Source organism: Trichoplax adhaerens, genomic scaffold (assembly GCF_000150275.1).
Source record: "Trichoplax adhaerens TRIADscaffold_8 genomic scaffold, whole genome shotgun sequence".
In the NCBI taxonomy this organism is placed as follows: domain Eukaryota; kingdom Metazoa; phylum Placozoa; class Uniplacotomia; order Trichoplacea; family Trichoplacidae; genus Trichoplax; species Trichoplax adhaerens.
The window spans coordinates 52,469-77,216 of NW_002060950.1; the positions used below are offsets into that span (position 1 = coordinate 52,469).

The 24,748-nt window shown below is 34.3% G+C and overlaps 4 protein-coding genes across 4 annotated transcripts; 1 reads left to right on the forward strand and 3 right to left on the reverse strand.

Annotated features, from left to right (window-relative positions):
• Window positions 1-1,139: 1,139 nt before the first annotated feature.
• TRIADDRAFT_58459 (uncharacterized protein) lies at window positions 1,140-5,137 on the reverse strand (the record flags this gene model as incomplete). The annotated part of the gene is made up of 16 exons (XM_002114667.1): window positions 1,140-1,358; window positions 1,435-1,523; window positions 1,712-1,787; window positions 2,045-2,106; window positions 2,190-2,283; window positions 2,368-2,449; window positions 2,539-2,576; window positions 2,650-2,770; window positions 2,859-2,950; window positions 3,058-3,111; window positions 3,243-3,316; window positions 3,619-3,727; window positions 4,218-4,311; window positions 4,532-4,604; window positions 4,747-4,855; window positions 5,075-5,137. The coding sequence occupies 16 exons, from the start codon at window positions 5,135-5,137 to the stop codon at window positions 1,140-1,142; spliced, it is 1,449 nt and encodes a 482-aa protein (XP_002114703.1).
• Window positions 5,138-5,726: 589 nt separating this feature from the next.
• On the reverse strand, window positions 5,727-9,370 carry TRIADDRAFT_58460 (uncharacterized protein; the record flags this gene model as incomplete). The annotated part of the gene is made up of 13 exons (XM_002114668.1): window positions 5,727-5,801; window positions 5,863-5,941; window positions 6,052-6,152; window positions 6,231-6,342; window positions 6,457-6,548; window positions 6,705-6,803; window positions 7,031-7,084; window positions 7,646-7,762; window positions 8,064-8,169; window positions 8,292-8,368; window positions 8,483-8,536; window positions 8,679-8,708; window positions 9,023-9,370. The coding sequence occupies 13 exons, from the start codon at window positions 9,368-9,370 to the stop codon at window positions 5,727-5,729; spliced, it is 1,344 nt and encodes a 447-aa protein (XP_002114704.1).
• Window positions 9,371-13,457: 4,087 nt separating this feature from the next.
• Window positions 13,458-18,796, reverse strand: TRIADDRAFT_50583 (uncharacterized protein; the record flags this gene model as incomplete). The annotated part of the gene is made up of 12 exons (XM_002114669.1): window positions 13,458-13,628; window positions 13,703-13,792; window positions 13,860-13,958; window positions 14,188-14,301; window positions 14,375-14,572; window positions 14,663-14,825; window positions 14,923-15,131; window positions 15,241-15,381; window positions 15,487-15,545; window positions 15,789-15,952; window positions 16,077-16,413; window positions 18,748-18,796. The coding sequence occupies 12 exons, from the start codon at window positions 18,794-18,796 to the stop codon at window positions 13,458-13,460; spliced, it is 1,794 nt and encodes a 597-aa protein (XP_002114705.1).
• A 975-nt stretch (window positions 18,797-19,771) lies between these two features.
• TRIADDRAFT_28418 (uncharacterized protein) lies at window positions 19,772-22,419 on the forward strand (the record flags this gene model as incomplete). The annotated part of the gene is made up of 7 exons (XM_002114499.1): window positions 19,772-19,855; window positions 20,570-20,637; window positions 21,503-21,593; window positions 21,828-21,962; window positions 22,040-22,147; window positions 22,211-22,302; window positions 22,374-22,419. 7 exons carry the CDS (start codon window positions 19,772-19,774, stop codon window positions 22,417-22,419), a joined length of 624 nt encoding a protein of 207 aa, XP_002114535.1.
• Window positions 22,420-24,748: the final 2,329 nt, after the last annotated feature.

A 24,748-nucleotide genomic window follows, 5' to 3' on the forward strand; every position in this document is an offset into this window, starting at 1 on the left:
TATGTTTACAGTATCCTCATTCATAAAACAAAATTGATCCTCTCCAAATTATTGGTTAATTTACTAGCAAATAGATGCCAGGATAGTATTCGTGAATTAACGGAGGAATGTAGTATTGTATTATGCGCACAAAACAATAATAACAAGATATCTTAGGCCTGAATCACATTTTATCTTGTGCAGTCTGTTCCATTTTGAGGTAAATCACGCAACCACATGATTCTCTTTGCGAAATATGATAATATAATCATTTCTTTTTCTGGTTAAATTCTGGGAAAGGCTACTGTGATTAAATCTTATTCCAGTATTAATTTAACTTATCTGCCATAGCGTGTACGCAATGCACTATGTATGGTAATACAGTGTCTTGATATTAACACTGACGTAATATCGATATTAAACTCGGGTGCAATCACTAATATAATCGATAAGCAACCAATGATGAAGAAAGAAGTTAGAGGAAAAATGAAATTAAGATCTTGATTGACTTTGATTTGAGAAGAAAAACCGCTTATCTTAATTTATCATAAAATAGCAGAACTTGTGCAAGTTCAGTTATGGTAAACGAAAATTCATAACTTAGAATCGGATTAATACCGGCGTATGAAAGCAAAGAATGCGGTAAAAATTTTTGCTGTAATCATAGAGCTACCAACAAAAGAAAAGCTAACGCACGATTAGCCTTTGCATGCAGGATAGTACGCGAAATATCACGAGCGAAGGTTCGACTAGTATACTCGTACAGTAGTTAATTATTCCGCTTTAGTCATGGCCATTTAAAAGTCTTCGGATACCTATATGTAATGTACTGGAGACATACAGTACACTGAGTGTGAATAGTTATTGCCGCAACACTATTTCTAGGGATTGAAATATTAGACAATAATTCGATATACTGTAGAGCACGTACAGTATGTTTGAGAGCTATGATATTTATATCTAATAATATAATCTAACTTGCATATTTTATTACACAAACAACACCGTCTTGTATCATCCATCGTAGGTATGTTAATTCAATGTTCTACCTTTTAAAATTTTAACGTTTTCTTGCCGTATTTGCTATATTAAGTAATGATTACATTACATATAACTAAAGTACTAAAATTAAATAATTAACAGTGCATTTATTACAGAATTTAGAGATTACTGATATTCTTCCTTTGCTGTATAACCATTTTCCCTCGTAGTTTATCGCGGTTATTAGCAGTGGTAGTACTATGCTTGGCAGCGCGTACAATTCCACGGTATTGCCCGGCTAGCTTTAATCGTTTTCTTTTGTTCAGATTCTGCTTATTCATTGGTATATACGCATAGGGCTCGTATCTGTTCGCTGACATCATATCGCCTCGCGCCTTCTGCACGTACGGATAAAGATAGCTATTGTGAGTGTATATAGCCGTTTTAAAGTTTTGAATAATTCTTAGAGCATACCTTTGATCTGTATCCTATGCCAATTGAAGGGTTATTTTTCTTTATTTTTTTATTGAAAGGGTCGCTGGTTGTATCGTACCTAAATGANACTAGAACAAAATAAAAGTACATTATTGAAGCCAAAACTTGTCATCCATAACATCTGATATTGGCCTGTATCAAATGGCAGGGATGTGACCAAGGTGTTGAGAGTAAATTTGCAGTTATTAAATTTAAATCTAATTACGTAAAAATCTTTTAATTAAATTCTTACTTAAACTGAAAGATTAGTTCTTACCTTCACTCTTACGGTCATTATTGGCATCTATTGTAACGCTAGCGATATCAGCCAACCTTTTCCGCTTGGGAATCCTCTGTAATAAAATGAAAGTATTATGGGCGACGTCACATCAACAGATATGAATAAATTTCTTAGCATTACCAATTCAGATATTGAATTACTAGCATCCAATGATCCTGTTACCAATTAAAATAACTTCAATTATTCATTTTGCAGAGATATTCAAGGGCGAATAGCAAGATTATAAACAAGCAGAATACCCTTGCTATAGGATGCACTCAAAGGCTTATCATCGGTTTCAGTTACAATAATTTTGCCATCTTCACTAACTTTAAATTTCTTTTTGGATGGATATAGGTGATCTTCCTTGATAAACGACTTAGGGTCTGTGACTATAGGAACAAACGAAAACGTATTTTAAAGCACTGTATTACCAGCTCATGGCATCCGCTAAAAAGTTTACGAGACTTTTAACCTAATATCTTCTGGTTTACAGATGCATCTAGAAAATCAATTGGCCCTTCGTATTCACTTTCGTTTATCCATGCAGCCTTTCCTTTCACGTTCAGCTTAACGATATTAGCAGAAATTGATTACTATTAAGGCGCGATTCAAATAGATTATATATACAGTACCAGTATCTTTTATTTAACCTTATTTTTTGTCCTAGCCCTCTTTTCTGTCTTGGTATCGTTGACGTCGTCATCTTCCGAATCATTCAATAAATCTTCAAAACTATCAAAATACAAAAAGTAACAACACTGAGATATCCAATGAATCAAAATTCCGACGTTTACATTTGCACTTTGACGCTGACGATTTACCTTTGAATTGAGGTACTCTTAACGTTCAGTTTGCATTCCTGAAAAATAAATAAAAATTTATTTTTTATTGAAAAAGTAGACCTATTATGAATGACTAGGTACTTTTAATACCTTAGGATTGTTCTTATTTCTTGAATGCAATTTTTTTCTTTTCGCTCGATTACACGCTTTCTTTATGTTGTTAAGTACTTTTTGACAGTTTTCAGGGGCCAGCTTAGTGATAATGTCGTAACTTAATTTACCAAATGCAGAAAATCATTACGAATAACTATGATAGTGCTGCATCAAATAGAAAGTGTTCATACATAGCACATTTCTACCTGAATTTTGTAATCATACGCTGAAATAAGATTTTCGTTTTGAATCTAAAGTGACGCTTTATATCCGAACTCCAATCAGCTATAGCTTGAATCTGCAAGTAGTAAAATGTAGAAATTTAAACAGCTATTATAGCACACTATGTTAATAATTACTAATATATTTTATCAAGCACTACGATAAATTATAGAGTAATCTTACAATCATTCCCAAATATGGCATTACCACATCGCGAGGGAAGGCAACGACTATTAACTAAAATTATAGAGAGAAAAAGTCAGAACAAGTTCACTTCTTTGGCACTTAGCATACCAAATACAGCAGGTCGCCAAAGGAAATATATTAATTAGTGATACCTTGACAAATCCCAGGGCAGACTTTATTACCTCCCGTGATTTTGATTGTAAGACTATTATTATAGTATTAACTAAGTTACCAATCAACGGTCTAGGAACTATTTCTACCGAGAAGAATAGTCATATGATTGAAAGCAATTACATACTAATTGATTGTATAAAGGCTCTGAATTGATTTCCTACACTAATTAGCTACAAAGCAATATTACCTCTGAATTCGTAAACTATACATGAAATGGAATTTATAGTGGCACAAATCATTAGAGTTGATCCTGCCATGCCGGGCAGCATTAATTTCACATATGTGATTAAGTTATCTACCATATTAGAATTGTTGGAATAAGATCATCCTGGATTAGAAGTGAGCTATTGAAAAGGGAATATAAAGTACTGCTTGCACGTGTACCTTTTTCACTGCCATTAGTCAGCCGATTTATAGCTCTCCCCATTTCTACAATTAATGCATAAGCGGAATGTCTAGCTTTCGTAGAGACTTCCTTGGTACACCATATTGCCTGTATAACAAACAAAGGAATAATGAAACAAATAGATACTTTATTAGCAAATGATAAATGAACGATATAAGTACGAGTATACCTCTGGGAGAACAACTTTTACGTAATCGAAAAGTTGCGAATCGTTCAATTTATGACATAGTAATGCTAAACATTTCAAGCGTGGCTTGGTAAATCAACAGGCAAGAACAGGTTAGTATGTACTCGCTTTCCATAACCTAAATAAGTATTAGACTGCATAAATTAAAAATTACAGATTTTGAAGAAACAGAGCAATCTGGTAAAGATTCGAGGAGTAGTGAACGGATACTCATAACGTTTTTAGATATAAATTTGATTGAATCCGCGGATTTACAACTGCATATTTCTTCTAATATCTTATATGCCTTTTTTTGAACCAGGATATCTTCATACTAAGCAGAGTTTTAAACATTATTTTACACGAGATTTCGTAAGACATAAATAATAGTAGTTAAATTCTTTCATTCACCTTTAGATAGTGAATAATGCAGCCATACAGATTGTTGATTGCAGCTGTATCAAGCACTTTAATCATCATAGCAGCTAAGTCGAGAAGAGATCGCCTAAAAATTGTATATTTATATATATTGTATCAATTTTCGCTGGCAGCTAGTGTAGAATGTCTATGATGTGAAGGTAAATATTCGTACAAAATGTGGATAGATACATCAGAGGATAACTGAACTTGCAATTTGGCATAGAATTCATTCACTAGCTGTAAGAATAGATCACTTAATTTAGTCGATTATAATTATTAAAGCAGTAGTGCCCATAGCCAATTACCTCTTTGCTGGCCAAAAGTAAATAAACTCCAATAGTTTCAGTAACGTACAGGCATGATGATTCTTTATTTTCACTGTAAATGTTGAATAATATAGGAAGATAATTTTTGGCGTACTCTTTAAGAATCAGCTTTTCTTCATCTATTTGTTATGGAAAATACAGATTAGATTAAGGTAGTAATGTTACATGGCATCTAAGCACGGTTTTTGTTTTACCGTTTTTACAGCTTGTTTGAATGAGCAATCTGATAGCTTGGCAAACAATTTGACTTAATTCCTTGTTGGTTAACGCTTCACCCAACGTTCGCGCAATTGATCTAAACGTCTATAAGACATGTACCAATAAGTATCTCAACAATTTAGAACTGATTTAATATTTTGGCTAATCTGTTTAATTATCTTATATACATTCACGACGTCCGTAGTATTTGTACAAAATCCAGGCAAAAGAGACCAGATCTGAAAGATTTAGTAAAGTTGGGGATACCCAAATATTTACAAGTACATATATTAAAATATTCGCTAGAACCGAATTTAAGGATACCTGGATGAATAGGGTTTTATAGACAGTAGCCTGTAACTCATGGCCATTATTTTTATACTCCATTGCTTTAACGAATGTAATCAATTTTATCGTGAGTTAGTATTTAGCGAGGGCATGCATTGTTCTTATATATTAATAAAGTAAAAGCGGTTCCGCTAACATTTCTGTTTCATCATGACCGCCAGCGGTAACATTGTATCTTGAAAGTACGCCAATTCAGTGTTGCAAATGTTATCCCTCAGTAGAGGAATCATCCATGATCGTGGAAAATTACAATGATTACTACAGACAACAGTGCATAAATGGAAACTCAGGTTGACAAAGTACATAAATGTTTGGGGTTGTAAAAAATTAATATCACACATACATACTTGTGCTCTTCCAGTTTTAGTGGTGCTACACTAAGTACACTCCTGTTAAGATATAAAATAAATTTTATTCAGCAGTACGTAAAAATTCATCGGCGAATATTCAGACTATAGTTAGATAACAGGAGAGTAAGTGCAAGTAATTAAACCTAGGTCCCATAGTTTTTATTGCTGTTGCAATAGTATTTTCGACGTCTTTCTTATACGGCGTCCAAAAATCCGTATACATATTGCAGATAGAGGGTAACAACTGAGTGAAGAAGAGAGATCATATTCTTAATTATTTAGGTTAACTTATATCCAAATATTTGTTTAATACCCACTCTCTTAGATAATTCTTTGCATTCTTTCCCTAAAACCTGCCAAAGTTCGAAATTTTAAGATTATTGAATTGTAAATAGCCACATGAAAGCAATTTACCTTTAGATATGATACCACTACTTGTAGAATATAATTCCAAGAATTCTGATATTTATACTTTAAGCCTGATTCAACACATCTACATTGAAATAGTAATTTAATATTAATTACTGGCACGTAATAAATTATATACAAATAATGCAAAGTTCGTCTTTGCTTCAAGCAAAAGGAGGAAATGATTTGCATTACCTCATTAGTTTATGTGCCGGAGTATTTTCATCAGTATGTTCTGATAACAACGCACTAACAATATCCTCGGACACTGGAGGGACGCATTCCTCTAACACAGTCTGTTAGTAGTAAGATAAATTATAGTGAAGACCTTAGCATTCTAAGTAGGAAATGATATGAGCTGGCCTAAAGCGTACCTTAAGTACGCGGGTTGTTGATGATAGTATACGTTCATTCTTAGAAAGAAAGTAAGGCATACAAGCGGAAAATAAGGGAGGCAAGCCAATAAATCCCATTTCGCAATTGAGTCTAGTACCAAAAAATGTTTACATATCCATTAATATACTTATTTATAAAACTTTTATTATTATATTAATGTTCTTAAATAGAAATAATTGTAAAGAGCATCAAGTAGTTCCTTACTTAGAGCGACAAATGGCACCCTGCATCATAACTGTTAGCCAAGCAACTGTAGGTTCAATATCATTCTCGTTCGGGCGGTATTCATATAGTACCTGATTACAGTTGTAAGGGTTGAAATTATCGGCAGAATGAGATTTAGATATCCACATTTTATAGAGCTGAAAGAACTAGAATACGCCATTTGTATCCATAAAAAGTGAGCAAATTTATGGTGTGGTATTAAATACACTTATGCTCAAGTTCTGTACCATTATGATCTGGCTAGATAATTCGACGGTTAAATTCGAAGCATCATTGACGGATGAAAATAATGAATAAAAGATTTCCAAGCATACAGTAGTACGTATCTACAAAAAATATATATTTAAAATACTCGTAAACAAACGAAAAGAGTGCACTTTTGGATACTTTGACAATTAAATATAGTTAGGTACTATAGCAAAATACACTTGATAATCATACGGATAAGTATTTTACTTATTCTAAAATTAAACTATCAAAATTTGTTTAAAATGCATTGATTTTGCCTAATAATAGTAATATTATTTATTCAAGTTGTTTTGATTTAACCGACCGTATCTTTTTTCAGCATAATTTTCAGTAAATTTTCAGCAAAGATTTTTATATACTGCAATTAAAAAATTATATTAAATGTACAGCAGTATCATTTGCAAGTTTAAGCACTTTTAAGGACAGTTAACAGTATGAATCAAGGAAATTGCAAGAAACAAGTATATTTAATATTTATTAACAGTAAGTAAAAACCTGAATGGAAAAGTACGGCAAAACTTCCTTTAATAGATTCATTACGTAAATGGAGTTACTGCCCTGTTCAGTTCCTCCTGATGATTGATTGGGCAATCAAAAACAATTAATATTTGATTACTTGTCTTAGTTCGCTGCCAATGTTTAATTAATAGAATACTCAAGGAGAATTGACAATAATCGGCACTCAGAGCTAAACTTGCCTTCCTCTAGGGATTTAATACAAAACTGACGACAACATTGGATGCAGTTGTTATTTCTATATTTCACCAGGGAAATTACCGCAGCTTGAGCTGTTTTTCTAATCTATAGATATACACCGATACCATAATACAGTATACGTAAGCTGCTAATCGCTATAAAAGTACCTTGAAAAGGAAACTTGTAGCACAGTCATAGTTAAATATTTGCTATTTCTAATTACTTTTGGTTTAGCATGACTAGTAAAACCAAGTAATATCTCAAACGATCGAACTGTAGTGGGGAGACTCCAAACAGTTGCTTCCTGAACAATTAGAAATCCCTGCAGACACCGTAATAGCTGAAATATAGTAAAATATCGATTAAATTATTATTTGAAAAGTCAGAAACAACTTCGTAAGTCAATTATTTTCAGGTGGTAACAACAATCACAACGTTCTCACTCCGAAAACATTTCACTTACAATGCATATTAGAATTCAGTTAAATTATTATAATTATCTTTATACTATCGATAGATCCATATCAAGTAGAATTAGTCACAATCTTTTAAATTACATCCAGGTTTAATATTTGGCTTAAATCTACGCTGATTACACTAGAATAATGGATTTTAATTGCATATATGCACTAATCACATACCGATTTAACTAGCGAAGAATCTTCTGAATCCATATGATCAATTAGCAGGGTAGTTATAATTCTGCTAGCAGCTGGAAATTTGGCAAGTAATATACTGTCTGGTAATCTAAAAAAGATCAACTGATTACTGTACAGAGTTTAATAATAGAGATTTCAGGTCTAATTAAATTGGTCAGCTAATGTTGAATAAGCAGCGACTCATAACTTCAAAGATATACTTAACAGTACTTCGTGATAACCAGTCGCAGTAAATAAGCTGTTGCTGTTAGAACTTCTATTTCAGAGGAAGATTCAAGAGTAGTCATCTAGAAAGTATTAAGAAATCGACCTTCACTATTATTATTAATTATAATACTGTATTTATCAACAGAGTTATAATATGGTGTTGTGGATGTCGGTTTGCCTCAATAACAACTTACCAAAGCTGCAAAATATTCCACATTCGATTCAGTACCACCCTGATTCTTTATAACCTAGTTTGGCGAAGGCATGGTAAGACAAGGAATATCATAACGATATTTCAGTAATATGTTAACATCATACGGATTTGTCATTTTTGGTCGACTTATTACAGCAGACGTACTGCACTGTACGTTAAGTCGTTTGCGTATTTACCTCGGTTACAGCAGCCAGGATCGCAAAAATCTACGGAATGCGCAAAAGATTGATAGTTAGGGTTAATAAAGGAAATCAGGAAAATAGTGCTCTAATTTCTACGTACTTGTACAGTATAGTATTACAGCATAATTAAGGAACAAACTGAAGCGCAAAATAAGTAGAGCTCAGATATTTCAACAATAACAATTATATGGGTTAAAGCAAGTTTACTAATTAATTAATGGCTAAGCTGTACGGTACCACATATAAAATAAAATAGATAAAATCGCTGCAGTTATGCCTTTTGTTATACGTAATTATGCTCGTATAATGAATTATAAGTTTTACGCGTCGTGATGGACCTCTTTGTGGCTAGTAAGCTGGGAGTTGAAAAGTCGATTTACATCTGCAAACATTTGATTGGTATACTGACTGCGGATGGTCATTTTTTCCGTTGAGTCATCCTGTACCGTGTCAGCATCGTCGGCAGTTGCGGGGAGGGAAGTCATGAGTTCGTTCATCTTGTCATGTATATTTAAGTCTTCCTTGGACAGAGTTGGACTTGATTGATGCCCACTGGTCTCAGATGATATACTCCTTAGAGATGCACGAGCTAAATTACGAAAAGTTTTCTTTTCTGGATTACTAACGCAACTATGTCCTCTCAAAGTCCGTTTCTCCTGCCTTTTCATCTTAATACTAGTTTTCATCTTATTTATGTATTATTGTTGTCTTCCTTGGACCGTCAGGGACCCAAAAACCACGCGGAAAAGTTGATGCTATTGTACCTTTTACGTGCAGTTTCAGAACATGAGATTTCACTATTAGTGTACACCAGCAAGTGTCATACAGTACACGTACAGTACAGTACACACATGCCTTAGTCTTAGTTACAGTTACTTACAGTACAGTATACTGTACTGTACGGTACTGTCAAACTGTAATGTACAGTATAGTACAGTACAGTACTGTGTTCTACTGTACACTGTACTGTACAGTACAGTACTGTACATACTGTACACATTGCAAAGTACTGTACAGTGTACAGTACAGTACTGTACAGTCTAGAGAAGTGAAATTGATTTTGAATACAGTACAGTATAGTACATGAATGAGTGAGTATTCGCAAATGTTGCTTTTAATAATTTAATTAGTATTTTAGTATGGATTATTCGCTGCACATTCTGTTAAGATATAAACCATACTCTGCCAGGAAAGAAAGAAATACAGTAACTTAAATTTACCTGTGATGATATTAATGTTCAGTTACTGCTATTTTCTGAAGGAGATATTATAGTAATTCCCATTATCGCTGTGCTGGATTTGAAAGTATAAGGAGGATTTGTTATAAATGTAACTATACGGACTATTGATTACAATTCCTAAAGTCATTATACGCGAACAGACTATTTAATGTAAGTCATAAATTGCGGTAAGACCAGATACTAAATAAATAAATTAAGGTACTCAACGATGTAATCAGTATTCGGCTACTGTTATTACACAGGATTAACGCGCATAATAATTTCCTTCAATGTTGTGCGTGTGATTGGAAGATCAATTACATATAAATATTTGTAAAAGAATACCACTCAGGTTATTCTGACGTTGTACGGGTATTTTCTATTGGACAATATCTGAATATTTAATTATTCACTAGTGTACCCAGGCGTATATAAATACGTCCGCTGATAATATCTAGTACTTCAATCGCTCGTAATACTCGTGTACTTTACTTGCACATGTTGCTAATATACGCGTATATGCTACATACTCACGTAGTCTTTACTTGTCCAATTCTTACTTTATGTACTCGCATATCAGAGTACAGTGTACAGTACACTAGAGACCCATAGATACAGTACAATTTAACTCTCAGATTTCCGGTTTCTAAGCCAATTAAAATTGCGCAAACTATTGTTATGCTAATTTTGTGCAGCAATTGCAAGTTTGCAACAGCTATTAGCTAATCACAACGAATGAATAGTACCAACTACCAATTAACTCAATTGGCAGTAAATTACCATATTTAGTCCATTCACTCCTAATGTAAACAGTAAATCAGTACTCGGGCAAAAACCAGCTTTATTGAGTTGGAGAAATAAGATACTTGAATCTCATTTGAGTGATGTCATTATCTGATATAAATCACTGAAGACTGTAGGCCATTTTAGGTTAAAATTTCTAAAGAAAACTATCTTGGTATTTTTCGATCATCGTACATGACATTATACTGTAACTATACAAGAGTGCATACTTTTTAGGGTTGCATTTCTATATAAATGTAATATATCAACTGATGAGGTAATCAAAAATGTGCAACTACTACATCTGTTATTGCTACTTTCTTTCCCGATTTTTCAAACATCTTCAAGTTCCCTATACAGCAAAGTGGTACCGACCTCGCAAGAGTATTTGGAGCTATTATACGTATATAATTATTTATTAACTTAATTTTGAGACATGTGTTACAACCTACTAGTCAATTCGGAACTTACAACACAGTAAGACATTACAAACTTGTAGATTAAATTTCACCGTAGGAAGCGTTTGGACTAAAGCTTCAACATGAAGGCTAGTAGCGATTTACCCAGTTTCGAGTAGAAAAGTAATCACTTAGAATCATTAATATAAAATTCGTTAAGTCCATTTTGCAATCCGCACAGGTAAACATGTAGTCTGAACATCTTTATCTACAGCCGTACGCAAGAGTTATTAGATGAAACAAACTTTAACGCCAACGATCGTTTCTCTTGTTGTCTACAACTTTCCACTCTTGGTCATTTTCGTTCCTGCTATATTTATCTGAATTGGCATCCCTTTCGCGGTTGCTTCTAGTTTTCGTAAAGGACTTGTTAAAATTGCGGGAGTTAGGTTTGGAGTCTGACGATGGAGTGTTAGTTCTCCAACTACTAGAATCTGAAGCTCTTGAAGATTCATCTTTCCTCGGTGGTTTAGTATCACTTGTCCAACTTCTCTGCCAGCGAGCATCGTCCGTTTTACCACGAACTGGAGTTCGGAGTGGTCCACCCTCACTTTTTAGCTTGCTACGTTCATCATCCACTTTCATAGGAGTATCCTCGCTTGCTTTCATTCTCCTCCATCTGCTTCCGTCTTTATCTGTATTTATGCCTCTCCGATCACCTTCTTCTTTTTTCTCGTCTCTTATTTTTAATCGCTCATCCCTCTGATTCATTCCATTGTCGGCTGCAGCTGACTTCAGTGTACGCCATGATTCAGTACTCTTATCTCGTTCGGTAGGGATCTTTTTCACAGGAGTAACGCTTACTTCAGCTCTAGAATGCTCTTCTTTTTCTAGATATTTTCTGACTTCTTTCCGTTGCTGTTCTAACTTTTTTTGCGCTCTTTCCTCCGCTTCTCTTTGTTTTTGTGCTTGACGTTGAAATTCCTCCTCTTTTTTAAGACGTTCCTCTGTAATTTTCCTTTCTTCTTCTTCGCGCTCTATGAAAAGGAATAACAATAAAGGATGCTATTATATATAAGAGTTTTGTGGATAGTCGACATGCTACATATGTCTAACCAATTCTTAACTTTTCTTCTCGTTCTTTTCGCTTCTTTTCCCTCAATTCTTCGATAAACTTATGTTTCCTTTCCTTCATTCTCTGTAAACTTCTATCTCGTAGCATTTTCTCTTTTAGTTCTTTTACTTGTAGGTTATATTTACTAAGCTTATCCTATAAAACATTCTTAATTACGTAAAGAATCATTGTAAATGGTATTGATTGTGTTTTACCTCATGTTCTTCAGATCGCTTTTCTTTAACTATTACTAGAAATTTATCTTTGTCATCCAGTATTCGAGATAAACGTCTATGCGTGCTTTGCGCATGTTCAAATTCCTGTCTGCAATTTCGAATCTATTTATGAACAACCATTGTCATATATACTCGTTAATAGAAATCGAATATAAACTGTTTTCAGTATATCGAACGAGAGAATGCAGGAAAGTACCCTTTCTTCTTCTTGCTTTTCCCAAAAAATTTTATCTTCTATTAATTGGTGTTTATATTGATCTTTAAGTTGAGGTATTTCTTCCACCCGCTTAGCTCTTTCCAGATGATCAATCTAAACAGAATATTAAATATATAGATAACAGAGGATTGTAAATACTTGAGATCAGCATTATTTACAAAAAAAACAATCTTAAAAAAAATTTTACGTCACTAACTCTTTTCTCTAAGGTTTTTAATTTCACCAATAGTTCTTTCTTGCCTTTGTCTAATTGTTCTACCTGCTTGGCATAGATATCATCGGCTTCCATATTTTTTAATTCCTATTTGTTTAGAAAATTATTTTAAGTCTAATACATCCTTGGCCCAACATTATATACAGCTTGAAGTTATTTAGCACGTCTTCAACAGCCTCATAGTTGGTATGGTTACATAGATCTCCACAGAGTCAAATTATTCAGAATGTGGACAGCAGTTATTAATTTACTTAATTAATCACAGGCTCTTCAAAGTAACGAGTTTTCTGCAAAAATAAACAAGCTTTCAAGTTCGAAAATTGTGGGAATTACCTCCGTTTTTAAATTTCCTAACATTCTAGCCCCAACATCAGTTTTCTTCAGTTGTTCAACCCTATCGAGAGCTTCTCTTCGGTCCTTTTCTTTCTGTTCTCTGCTTTTTGCTTCTTCCTCTCGTCTTTTCCTTTCTTCTTCTAAGCGATTCTTTTCCGTCTTCATGATAATTTCCTGTCGTTTCTTCGCCTCTTCTTCTTGCTGCCGCTCCTGTCCATCAAGAAGTTTATGGTTTATGTTAATCCCCTTTACCTATATCTACAAAGATTTAACATTTACCAAACCCCTTACCCTTTGCTCATGCAACTTTTCGATCGCCTCCTTACGCCTCTCGATATTGTCTTTACGCTTTAAGATAGAAGCATGTTGCTTTATTCTATTACGCTTGTACTTCTGAACTAACTGCTCGAGCCTAGCATTTTCTTTTTCCTGTATGAGATTGATTCATCTCCAAATGAGTTAATATTTACGTCACATGAACCTAGCCACTAAGACATGCAAACCTTTCGCTCCGGTGTTATCATAAATGAAGCTTTCCGTAACGCTCCATAAATTATCAACAGCTGACTACGGATTACATCAGACGGCATTGACTATATAATAGAATGTATGTAATAAAGCAATCATCTGCATTATCGTCACAGCAGAAGGAGCCCATACCTGAATAACTGGACCAGATAAAATATCATCTTTTTCCGATGAATAAAAACTGACGTTCGATCCGAAGATGTATGACTTTGTTGAATGATCGATCTTAACCTACAATAGAAACTATTTGTGAATAACTGAAAAGACCACAGCGTTGAGCCCATATCAATCTGGGAAAATATCATCAGTTTATGGGTAGTAGTATGAATAGTGTCTTCATGCACGACGCATAGCGCATCTTTGCACTCCAGATAACTAATATTTAACCATCATTTGACACGCTTTCCAGTTAGCTTTATGAAATATCAGACAGAAAGTAATATTACTATCATCGAGTTACCTCTAGATCATGCCTTGCCGCTTCAACGATTATCTTCTCTAAACGGTGCTGATCGGCAAACGGAATTAAATTAACCAGCCGAGAAAAACGGACTGTCTGGTAAACTTGAGAAATCTACAAGTTTTTAAAATATGCTATATAGTGTTAAAAAAGTGTTACCAAGAGATTTCTGTAAATAATAGCATACCTGCTTCATTTGCTTCATTATTGCTATGATCTCAAGCTGCGGTATATAACGGTCTAATTCAAGGTCATTTTCTGATTTCAAAATTTTAAATAATTTCGATATTTCTCCACAGAGACATAGAGGTTGAAAGTCTAATTCCATATAACGGTATAGATTTTGAAGTTCAACAGAAACGACTTGCAATACGTTTAACTTATTCTAGCAAGCAGTCCAAAAAGCATACAATTAGAAAATTGAAACAAAGGCATTAAAACAAATATTGGGACCGTACAATAAAATAACCCCTACCAAATCCTTCAATAAGCTAGATCGGGTGGGTACATTAATACAGCCTAAAATAGTAGCCAATCTTCTTGATTTCTCGTCATCTGCTTCATATGGTCTTTCAGTCAGGTTACGTTGTGTGGTCAGCGGAATTGCTAAGGTTGAAAGCAGGACGTTCGTTGCAAGTCTAGTAATTTTAAATTGTTATCACAAACCACAGTTACCTATCCTTAGCTTTAACAGTAAGTTAAGAAAACAGAATTGCTCTGAAATAAAAGTCAAACCTTTCGTTTTCCTCTGACGTTAAAGTTTTCTTTTGCTCTCTAGAAAGGATATATAGGCGGTGATGAGCACAAGCATGGAAAAGGTAATTTCCAGCTTTCCACAGAACTAATGCAAGCGTCTGATAGAAATTAGCCATTAGTTGCGGCTTAGGCGGTTTTCTGGACATAGTGGTCAAGCCATGAATATCCTCGACTGCTTTGAATGCCTCCTGTAACATGCATAATTCGACCGAGCTCGCATCATCGTGATTCAAAAAATTTAACGTGCGCGAAATTTACTATGAAAAATTACTTGTAGAACAATTTTGATCATCTAACCTGCCAGAGTTCCATTTTAATTGCGCAATCCACCTGAATCAATCTCGTCTCGATGTGCATTTGCATTGATTGCTCAACATTTAGGTTGATTCCATATTGACTTCCTTGTTGTTTTATTACTTGATTCATATGATTACGCAACTAAATAGTAGGTTCAGTTACTATTACGTCTAATACGCAATCGTCTATACAATACCAAATACAGACTATTATAACTTATAACTATACGACATGGTACAGACTTACATTGTCACATAACCTACGAAATTCGTTTCGCCTTCCATATTCGACGCAAAATTTGAATGCTTAAAAAAGTATAGAAAAGTTTTGAATTCCACGAGTAATATATGCATAAACATTGACTGATGGTTTCTCTTCTGAATGATTGCGAAATTACTGTACGATTTCAAAACTACATAGCATGCAATACAGAAATGTTCGAATCAGTTACTAGAACTTATATGGCTACTACATGATTGACTTCGGAAGTGCTACTATAATACCACATATAGTAGATTGTTTTCCTAAATTGTTGAAAATTTTGCTACCTCTTTGTGCAGTTTCCTGGTACAATGTCTCTACTTTTGCGTTGTTACGAAGCATATCAAGGACGGTGCGATAGGCTTCCCATAGGAATTTTACCCAGGGCAACAGCGTAACACGATCAGTCCTTTCTTGTGTGCTGTCATCTGTTACTGTACTCAATAGCAACCTTTAAAGGATAGTGCATAACCGCTAAATGAATACACTTAACAATTTACTAAACGTTTATGGAGCTATTAGCTATTATCTACAGTAGCGCAAAATTTACAATGTTTATACACTACATTTCATACCCTTCGTACGTTTGGACATCTTGCTCCAAATCTTCGCATTCAAGCGCAGAAACAATGTCACGAGATTCTTGACGCGCCTGATTAGCTTTGTCTTCGGCTAACGCTAGGTAATGGCGTATAGAAGCATCCAATGAATTAATGTTAACTTGCTGACAGATTTTTTTGTACTGATGCAATCCTTCTTTGCATTGGTTATTATTACGCGTTTCTACACATAGCTGGATATGCATAAAAATGATTTCTTGGTGAACTTTCGTCCAAGTACGATGCTTTTTACTATTGATGACATCGTTTAAGCAAGCTAGTGCTTGTTCTTTTTTTCCAACTTCGATAAATTCTATACACGTATATAAAACGAATATTAATAAAAAAATTGCCTGCTATCACCTATCGTAATACGCTTTTATTACTGTACTGTACTCTGTTACAGTACTATATGAAGCACGCTTGTTCTGTACCGTACAGCATCTAAATTTGAATGCTCCGGTGCCAGGGACTTCTGAACTACAGTTCTTTCAGAAGTGTAGTTGTAAAAGAAATCTCTTTCTTTTAGTAGTCCCTGAACGTGCGTAAATCCAAAGACCAAATCTCATGAATGTACAGTATACTGTAGTTTTAGTGCTCTGTATTTGTCGTTAAAAGATGTCACCTGTACACTCAGTAACTTAGACTACACGAAAGCAATACTGAAATTTAATTTATGAAGTTATATAAGTAATACTGATCAGAATACTCTATTAAATGATACAGAACGCGTACATGCAAATCATAATTAGTATAATCAGGCAAAGTTACGCATATATAATATTATACATATATACTTATATTATATAGTATAATAATGTGAGAAATGTTATGTCCGTTTTCTGTCATACCGGTCGATCGGTGATTGTGTTGGCATTCTACAGCAACTACAGTCAGGGACTACTTAAAAAATAGAGACATGACAGGAAACGGCCTTCAGTGCGAAATATTAATAACTGAGGCTATTATTTTTTCGGTCATACTACTATATGGTATCAAAGAAACGTACATCACCATACTGCATAAAACCAACTTAGCAGGCTAATAGCAGCTACTGTAATTTGATGTCAATCACGGACAGTATAATGAAACGTTGGGGACATGCGATACACTTGAAATGACCAGTAAAATAATTGGTCTACACATTATCAGTATAGTGAACGATCGTTTCCTGTCCTGTCTCTTTCAGTTTTAGTAGTCCAGGATACAGTACAGTATATTATACGCACTGTAAATTAAAATATGACTGTCTAACGCTCTATGCAGCGCCTGATTTGTCGGAAATATTTGAATGAGATCGCTAACAACGTTATTCCTACTGTTGCGTAATGTAGCTAAGTAAAAAAAAAGCTCCTAAGAAGATAATATACAGTGACGTTATTCCTGAACAGTACAGTAGTATCACTAGAGTTTGTACAAGTAGGAAGATAGCTCTCTGAACTACCTTCGACATAAAGATTGAAGTGGGTTTTACTGACTGTATGCAGTTAGGTACACCGATTTACTGTACTGTATATTGCATAGTAAGGCATTAATATCGTCTGTAAATCGTAAAATATACAGTCTGTTCGAGGAAAGTGAAGCCAAAACTAATACAACAGGGCATAGGTTAGGATAGGATAATACAAGTATATTACTAAAAACAGCGCGCCATTTCCTTGACAGAATATATTCGGAGGATCTAACAACTAGGTTTTTCTTTTAGTGGTCCGTGATCCAGTACAGTACTACAGTATACAGTACGTATTGTACAGTACATTAACGGCACGTGACATTGCGTTGGGAAAACTTAATAATGCTACTCGTTGCTGTAAAGCATAAGTCACACATTCCGTGGACAGTATCCAATTTTACGTTAGTTACTGAATTAACACTCACTATGTAGTACACTAGTGGCAAAAAATACTTCGGTGCAAGCTTCGACTGAAGAAAATAAATGGTGTAAAGAATTATAGTATTTTATTCGCGAATATAGTGCAAATATTATAAACTGTACGTACTGTATAAGATGCAGGCACATGTCATTGAACAGATGAAAAATAACTGTTGTACGTAACTCGAGGGAACATCCTAAAATTTTCCATCAGAACGCAGTTAGTAATTTATTACTTACTACGTAATACTGTAATTTAAGCCAAAAGTTAGCGTTGCTACTTTTAAACCATCATGCATTTTGGAGTTTTACATACAGACATGATGATAGTGTACTTAATTAATTAACAACACGTGTACAGGTAAAAGCCGTAATGTACAGTACTACTTTGCTGTACTGTACTGTTCGCAGTATTGAACTAGACTTAAAAAAAGTATTTTGTTGGCACTGTATCTATAAACGGTGCGAATTACTGTATCAGGCCACCACCAGCACGAGAGTTAGAAAGGGACAAGGCCGTTCATATTTTAGACTAGTCGAAAGTGTTAAGCTTTTTTACATACTGCCAATGAGTAGCTAGACAAACGACCAACTCCATCATTTACTAATCTTTGAAATATTTATAGCGTTTACTATAATAGCTTAGTATTAAGCCTTCCACTGTTGATCCAATTCTTGTACTGTATCTGTAATGTCTTACACCTACAATACGTATTCTTTTTACTAACAGAAAACTCAACTTTTACAGAATATGCATAAATCGATGACATTTACCTTTGGCGCGTTTTAGCGCATTTCCAGGTTTAGCAAAGTTTTCTCTCATGATAATTATACTGTAATCCTAATTTCTGCTTTGCAAATTATTCGATATTCCAGACGGCGAAATACATTTCTATAAAATCAATCAATCGATACTGCATGTTCTCTCAACTTTTCCCCGGAGCAATGTGAGATTTTACATAACGTACCCGCACATAGAGATTTTTTTACTTTCTGTACTGTACCGTACAGTACAGTACGTACAGTGTACTGTACTGTACAATACCGTAACTGTACTGTACAGTGTACAGTACAGTACAGTAATGATAGACAAGCTAATGTACTGTACTGTACACTGTACAGTACAGTACAGTATGCTAACTATTATACAGTACTGTACTGTAGTAAACTGTACTGTACAGTACTGCGTGCGGTCCTAGTCTTCCGATTGCATACGCACTTCCGATATAGCGAAATGACCAGTTAAATAGTAAGCCTCCACATTTTTTTAAATGAAAATCGATGACAGTCCCTCTCTCTCTCTTCTTTAAGTATTCCCTGCTAATATCATAGTACTGTACTACAAGAAAAACCTTAACCATTACCGTACCCATGTAGCATGCTACATGGGTTCCCATAGTAATCAATACAAAATTTTGAATCAAAAATCGGAGTGTCTAGTTCTTGTCACTGATTTTAATTACAGTGGTAAGTGCTGTAGCAAGTACTGTACAGTGTACAGTACATTACGGTTGTGTGCAAAAACTTTGAACATGTCAACTACAAATTACAGGTTCTCGGATATTGGATCACGGGCACAGCTGCGGTACTGTACAGTACTGTACCGTACGCTGATACAACACTATGTACTGTACCGTAATGTACACTTGTACAGTACAGTACAGTACAATACAGTACACTCGAATATAAAGTACTGTATACTACAGTATTTATTACTATTTTTCGTCATTTAACTCAAGTCTTGTACTGTACAATATAGTCATAATAACATATTATTCGTTTTACATTAGCTACAGTAATGGATACAAGTAGTAAGCGTTCCGAAATAAATAAATGTAAGAGCCGGCCATCTGATCGGTTGAATCCTAAGACTGTTGACCCGGTAAGATAAATTTAAGATAGATTGATAGTATTGTACTGTAGTGTATGTGACTTGACTGTATGCAAACTTAACATTCAATATCAAAGAGGGAGAACGTATTTTACAGGGCAAATGCTCGCGGAGTAAGAAGGCTATCAAGCTCAGCCGCGCAAGATACGCTATCTAGCAGTTAAATAAAATTTTCTACTACTAGTAAATCTTAAATCTCACAGCGTTAAAGGACCCTTTACCTTTTATTGACAATAATCTTATACAGTATCATACGCATACTATAACATACGCGTACTTGACATGTACGCGTATGTACACTGTACAGTACGATCGTACATGTTTTACTTTATTGTACTGAGGGGTGTCAGAGGTAATTGTATTGCAAGGAATTGACCAAAATTCGCAGAGATGTTACATACGTACACAGATTATTTTAATAGATAAAATATGTAATTGCTGTACAGTACTGTACATATACCAACATCCAGCCCGTTCAAGATTCACTTACAATAAAGAAAGCCAGCTGAAGCCTGAGATTACTAAACTGTAGAAAATCTTGATCAGATTCCTCCCACGATATTTATATATCAATACTTTAGTAATGATGTTATTAGTGTTATAATGTACTGTACGGGTAATTGTATTTATTCATTTATTATTGCTAGTAAACCACGGAGTTTGCTATTTTCTAATTATCGCAAATTAATCCATGAAATTAATTAGTTTAGTGCCAAGGTAAGACATAAGACAACCTTTTCCGCCGCCTATGTGAATGGAGGAATCCCTTGCAGGTACGTACAAGAATTGAATTTTCCTAATTATTATAATATACTACTGTAGCTATCTACCTCCGTTTACAATGAACGGCAAGGGCCACCAACAATTGCTATCGTACAGTAGTACTATAATACTTAGGTACTCTATAACTAAAAGCTTCCCAACAATTGCTATTGCTATATATGGCTGCCAATATTGATTCATGGCGAAAGGGAATAATAGCTGTCTATATCGGTTTACAGTAAACTGGAATACTGTATTTGTAGTAGCTATCTGTATTGTTCATAGTGAACAAGGATAATTGTCTGCATATACTCTTATATAGCGCCTATATTAGATACGGGCGAAGTACAGTATGGAATGTATCCGCTCACAACGCAGTGTACGATTTTTCATCATTTTATGGCACCTTCTCATATTAAATTGGCATGCTAGTTTATCTCGTCACCGAAGCTGTAATTATTTTAAAATTTTATATAAAGGTTCGATTTTAAAGGTTGATCATGATAATTATATAATTAGTGCCACATCCTGCATCAGTAAAATTGTTTAACTGTTCAAGCACATAGCACTGTACTGTACCGTCTGTACGGCATCGATGTACAAAAATGCAAAAATACTATTATTTACAGTTATTAGTTCATGCTCTTTATGTAGTACAGTGCAGTACTCTACTGTAAACGATGGTTATTACTAAAATTTACCAAAACACGATGATCATATTCATACTGTATGATGCTAATTAAAATCAGTGATACTAGTCGGGTAGTAATAACCTTGTATGTTTCATCTTTGAATAACTGATGTTAATGTAACTGAGGATACCACTTCGACGATTAGCAATAATAACATCTGCTTTACATTTAAATTTACATCTAGATTAGTTCATGGATCTGTAAAGCATACACTACAGTGGTCGACATCTCCGGAAGATCTACCATATGACCCATTGCTAGTTACTATGATGGAAGTAAGCTCATAAACGTGTAAACTGTTTTTGTAATTGGCTTCTTAATTAGTGATACAGACATACATACAATAAAAGACCGTCTCGTAACATTAGGTGCTAATAGTGCCACGCTTTTATTACGAGTAAGTACGTATTACTGATGCGTACCTGCTTGTGCTGTGTAGCAACTATTATATGTAATTATATATATGTAAATATGTATAATTAATTAATAATAATCAATTATATTGGCAGGGTTTACGTGAAACTGTACATCCCTTTACATTTATTGTGAAGCACGGGTTAAGAGATTTATTGCAAGCTGATAGAGCATCTATGAAAATTATTCCGTTACTTTCTCAGTTAATTCCTCCCTTACGACAGGCCTTGGTAACTAAATAAATCTGTTTCAGTTGTTCGTAATCAAAAGTTTAATAGGCTGATCTGAAGAATTTCTATTCATATAGCAGGAACAAAGTATTACGATTTTTGATGCATGCCTGCAAACTTTACAACTTCTCAGTGATGCTGCAGGCTCTGAACTCAATGTACACTTGAAAACACTTCTCCCTCAAGTACGGAAAAACTTTTTATATGTATTACGATTTATTACTGTTTTCTTAATAAATGTTTTATAGCTCTCGAAGAGAATGTTCAATAAAGATCATATGGGTTTAATCTCATCTACTTTGCAATGTCTTGAACGCAACGGAGGAAAAGTAGCTTTCATGTATAAATATGTCAGTATTTAAGAATGTCCACACGGTAACAACTGCCAAATTCTTCCTAGGATGCATTAAGGATTATTAAGGCAAAAGTACCAACCTACACGTCCATGTGTTCCTAGTTTAAGATCGAAAGGTGCGTAAAATGTAATAAATTTCTATTAGTGATGTATGTCCCATGTGTTTCTTGTTCCAAATTTATAGCTGTATTTGAATTTCCGGATCTGGGTATGAACGTCACAATACTAAATGCTTTGAATACCAAGAACTTGCGATTGCTTAATTTCAACAAAAACTAGCTAATAGAGTCGGTTGTCCGTTATATCAGCGTAATACTGTTCTGCCTGAGAAAGGCTCAGTCAATTATAACTATCGAAGTAAAAACTTGCAAAATGTTAACGTGTTTAAATTTACATTGATTGAAGTTGGAATATTCTAAATGTAATTATTCGTCACTGTAATACATCCGTTGGCTAGGGGTACTTAGCCGCTCAATGTAACATCTCTCGATTTTGATCTTCAATTATAACTATTTTAGCTATTCAATGTTGAGGCATTAATAAGAAGTGCAAATGAAAAATTAGTTAAAGTAACAATAAACTTCAAAGACTTTACTTCACTGTCAGTGTGTTAATTTCCATGGAACAACGTATAATGCATTCCGATTCTCTCACTGAACTTGAACATCTGTATCATCAGTAACGTGGACAACAGTATTTCCAGAACGAAAGCTCGTGTTAATGTGTCTACGATAAATTACAAAATTTATTATCCGAAACCCCTAAAACTAAAGAACCGCTCAACAAGTATGACTTTGCGAGTCTTTAAATGGTGTATTTTTGTCTAATAGTTAGAGGAATGCGAATGCATATTATTAACATCTTGCATGCACGCTACAGATACGTGTATGAATAAGTGAATATTATTTTCATAAGCTAACTCTAAAAAATTTTAACTTTAATGGTCAGTGTACTCGGCACTAGGTTGTGCATATACGAGTACAGTATATTATATTATATTTTTTTTAATAAATCCCACCTGCCCTCCCTTGAAATGAGCAGCGCGGGGGGTATTTATACTACTCTTAGATGACTGTGATTATGGGTTCATTTCAATAGGTCAGTATAAGATTCTTACAGTACTATTTATCTCAAGATTTATTCATGTAAAACGAATAGCTCTAAGGTAGTAATTTTTGCAGAGTACTAATTATTAAAATAGTATTCGTTATATCGCTAAGGGTGGCAACTGGGCCTTTAAATTTTGATTTGATGTAATATTCTGATGAAAATTGAATAAACATAGAATCTTAATAGAGTTTTCTACACAGCCATTTTGATCGTTACATTTTCTTATAACGGTTGCTATCGACAGAGCAAGCTTTGCTTGCATACTCAAGCGATCCTTAGACACATTATAATGATTGGTATATAATTGACCACAGTACTAAGGACATTGTACCGCACTGTAGATATCTTACAGTACCTGCTAATCTTAACTTGGACATGTCCATCACCGTACCGTACATTAGTTATCATAATGTGCTTTGTACCATTAACTAATCTTAATATAGCATTTCATCCGTGAATGCATTATTGAAAAGTACGGTAGTATTCTACAAGCATAGCTATGAATATACTGTAGTAGTGCCTGGCTATTACCGGGATATACAGTATATAAATAATGTCGAATGGTAATACTATCTGTTAATTATTAACAAATAAGTACATTAACGTAAACCGTCAGCAAAGCGATGTGAATTTGTACTAGATTGTACTAAATATGTACTTTATAAAAAATAGCGCAAAGGATACACACATTCTACAGACGAATATTATTACGCACCCCTAACTTTTACTAATAAAGCATGGCAAATTAGATTTCAGTTACTTTAGACAGATACTGTATAATGAGGATGAAGTTCGCATTAAAATTGTTGCACTCTTAGGTCAGATTAGAAACGCCAGATATTTCTTGCACAGGCATGTTTACATAGTCAGGCTTTCGATAAGACATGAAACCTAAGGCTTCTAGGAAGAAACATTTCTGATAAATGATCTACCCTAACGTACGGTATACGCGTACTGTATCTTGTCCGAATACTTCTTCATCTAGGAGTGACATTACTGTCAGTTGATTTTATCATTAATTAGGACCATCGTTTTGTTTTACAGTTAGGTTACATTTTCTTCGTTTTTCCGTTAATTTTTATTATCTAAGAGTAACTTCTATATAAGGTAACAATCATGTTATTATTCATAAGCATCAATGACTTAGGACACGTTACGCATAGCAATAACAGCGAATCTTGGATCACCTACCAGGTGATCTAAATCTGTTTAGCTTAGTGCTAGCAATAAATGAGGTATGATTTATATTGGTATTGCACCGCGCATTGACAGTAGCAAGTCCAACAGAGCAGGATATAATTTTAAGTACAGAGATAAAAGT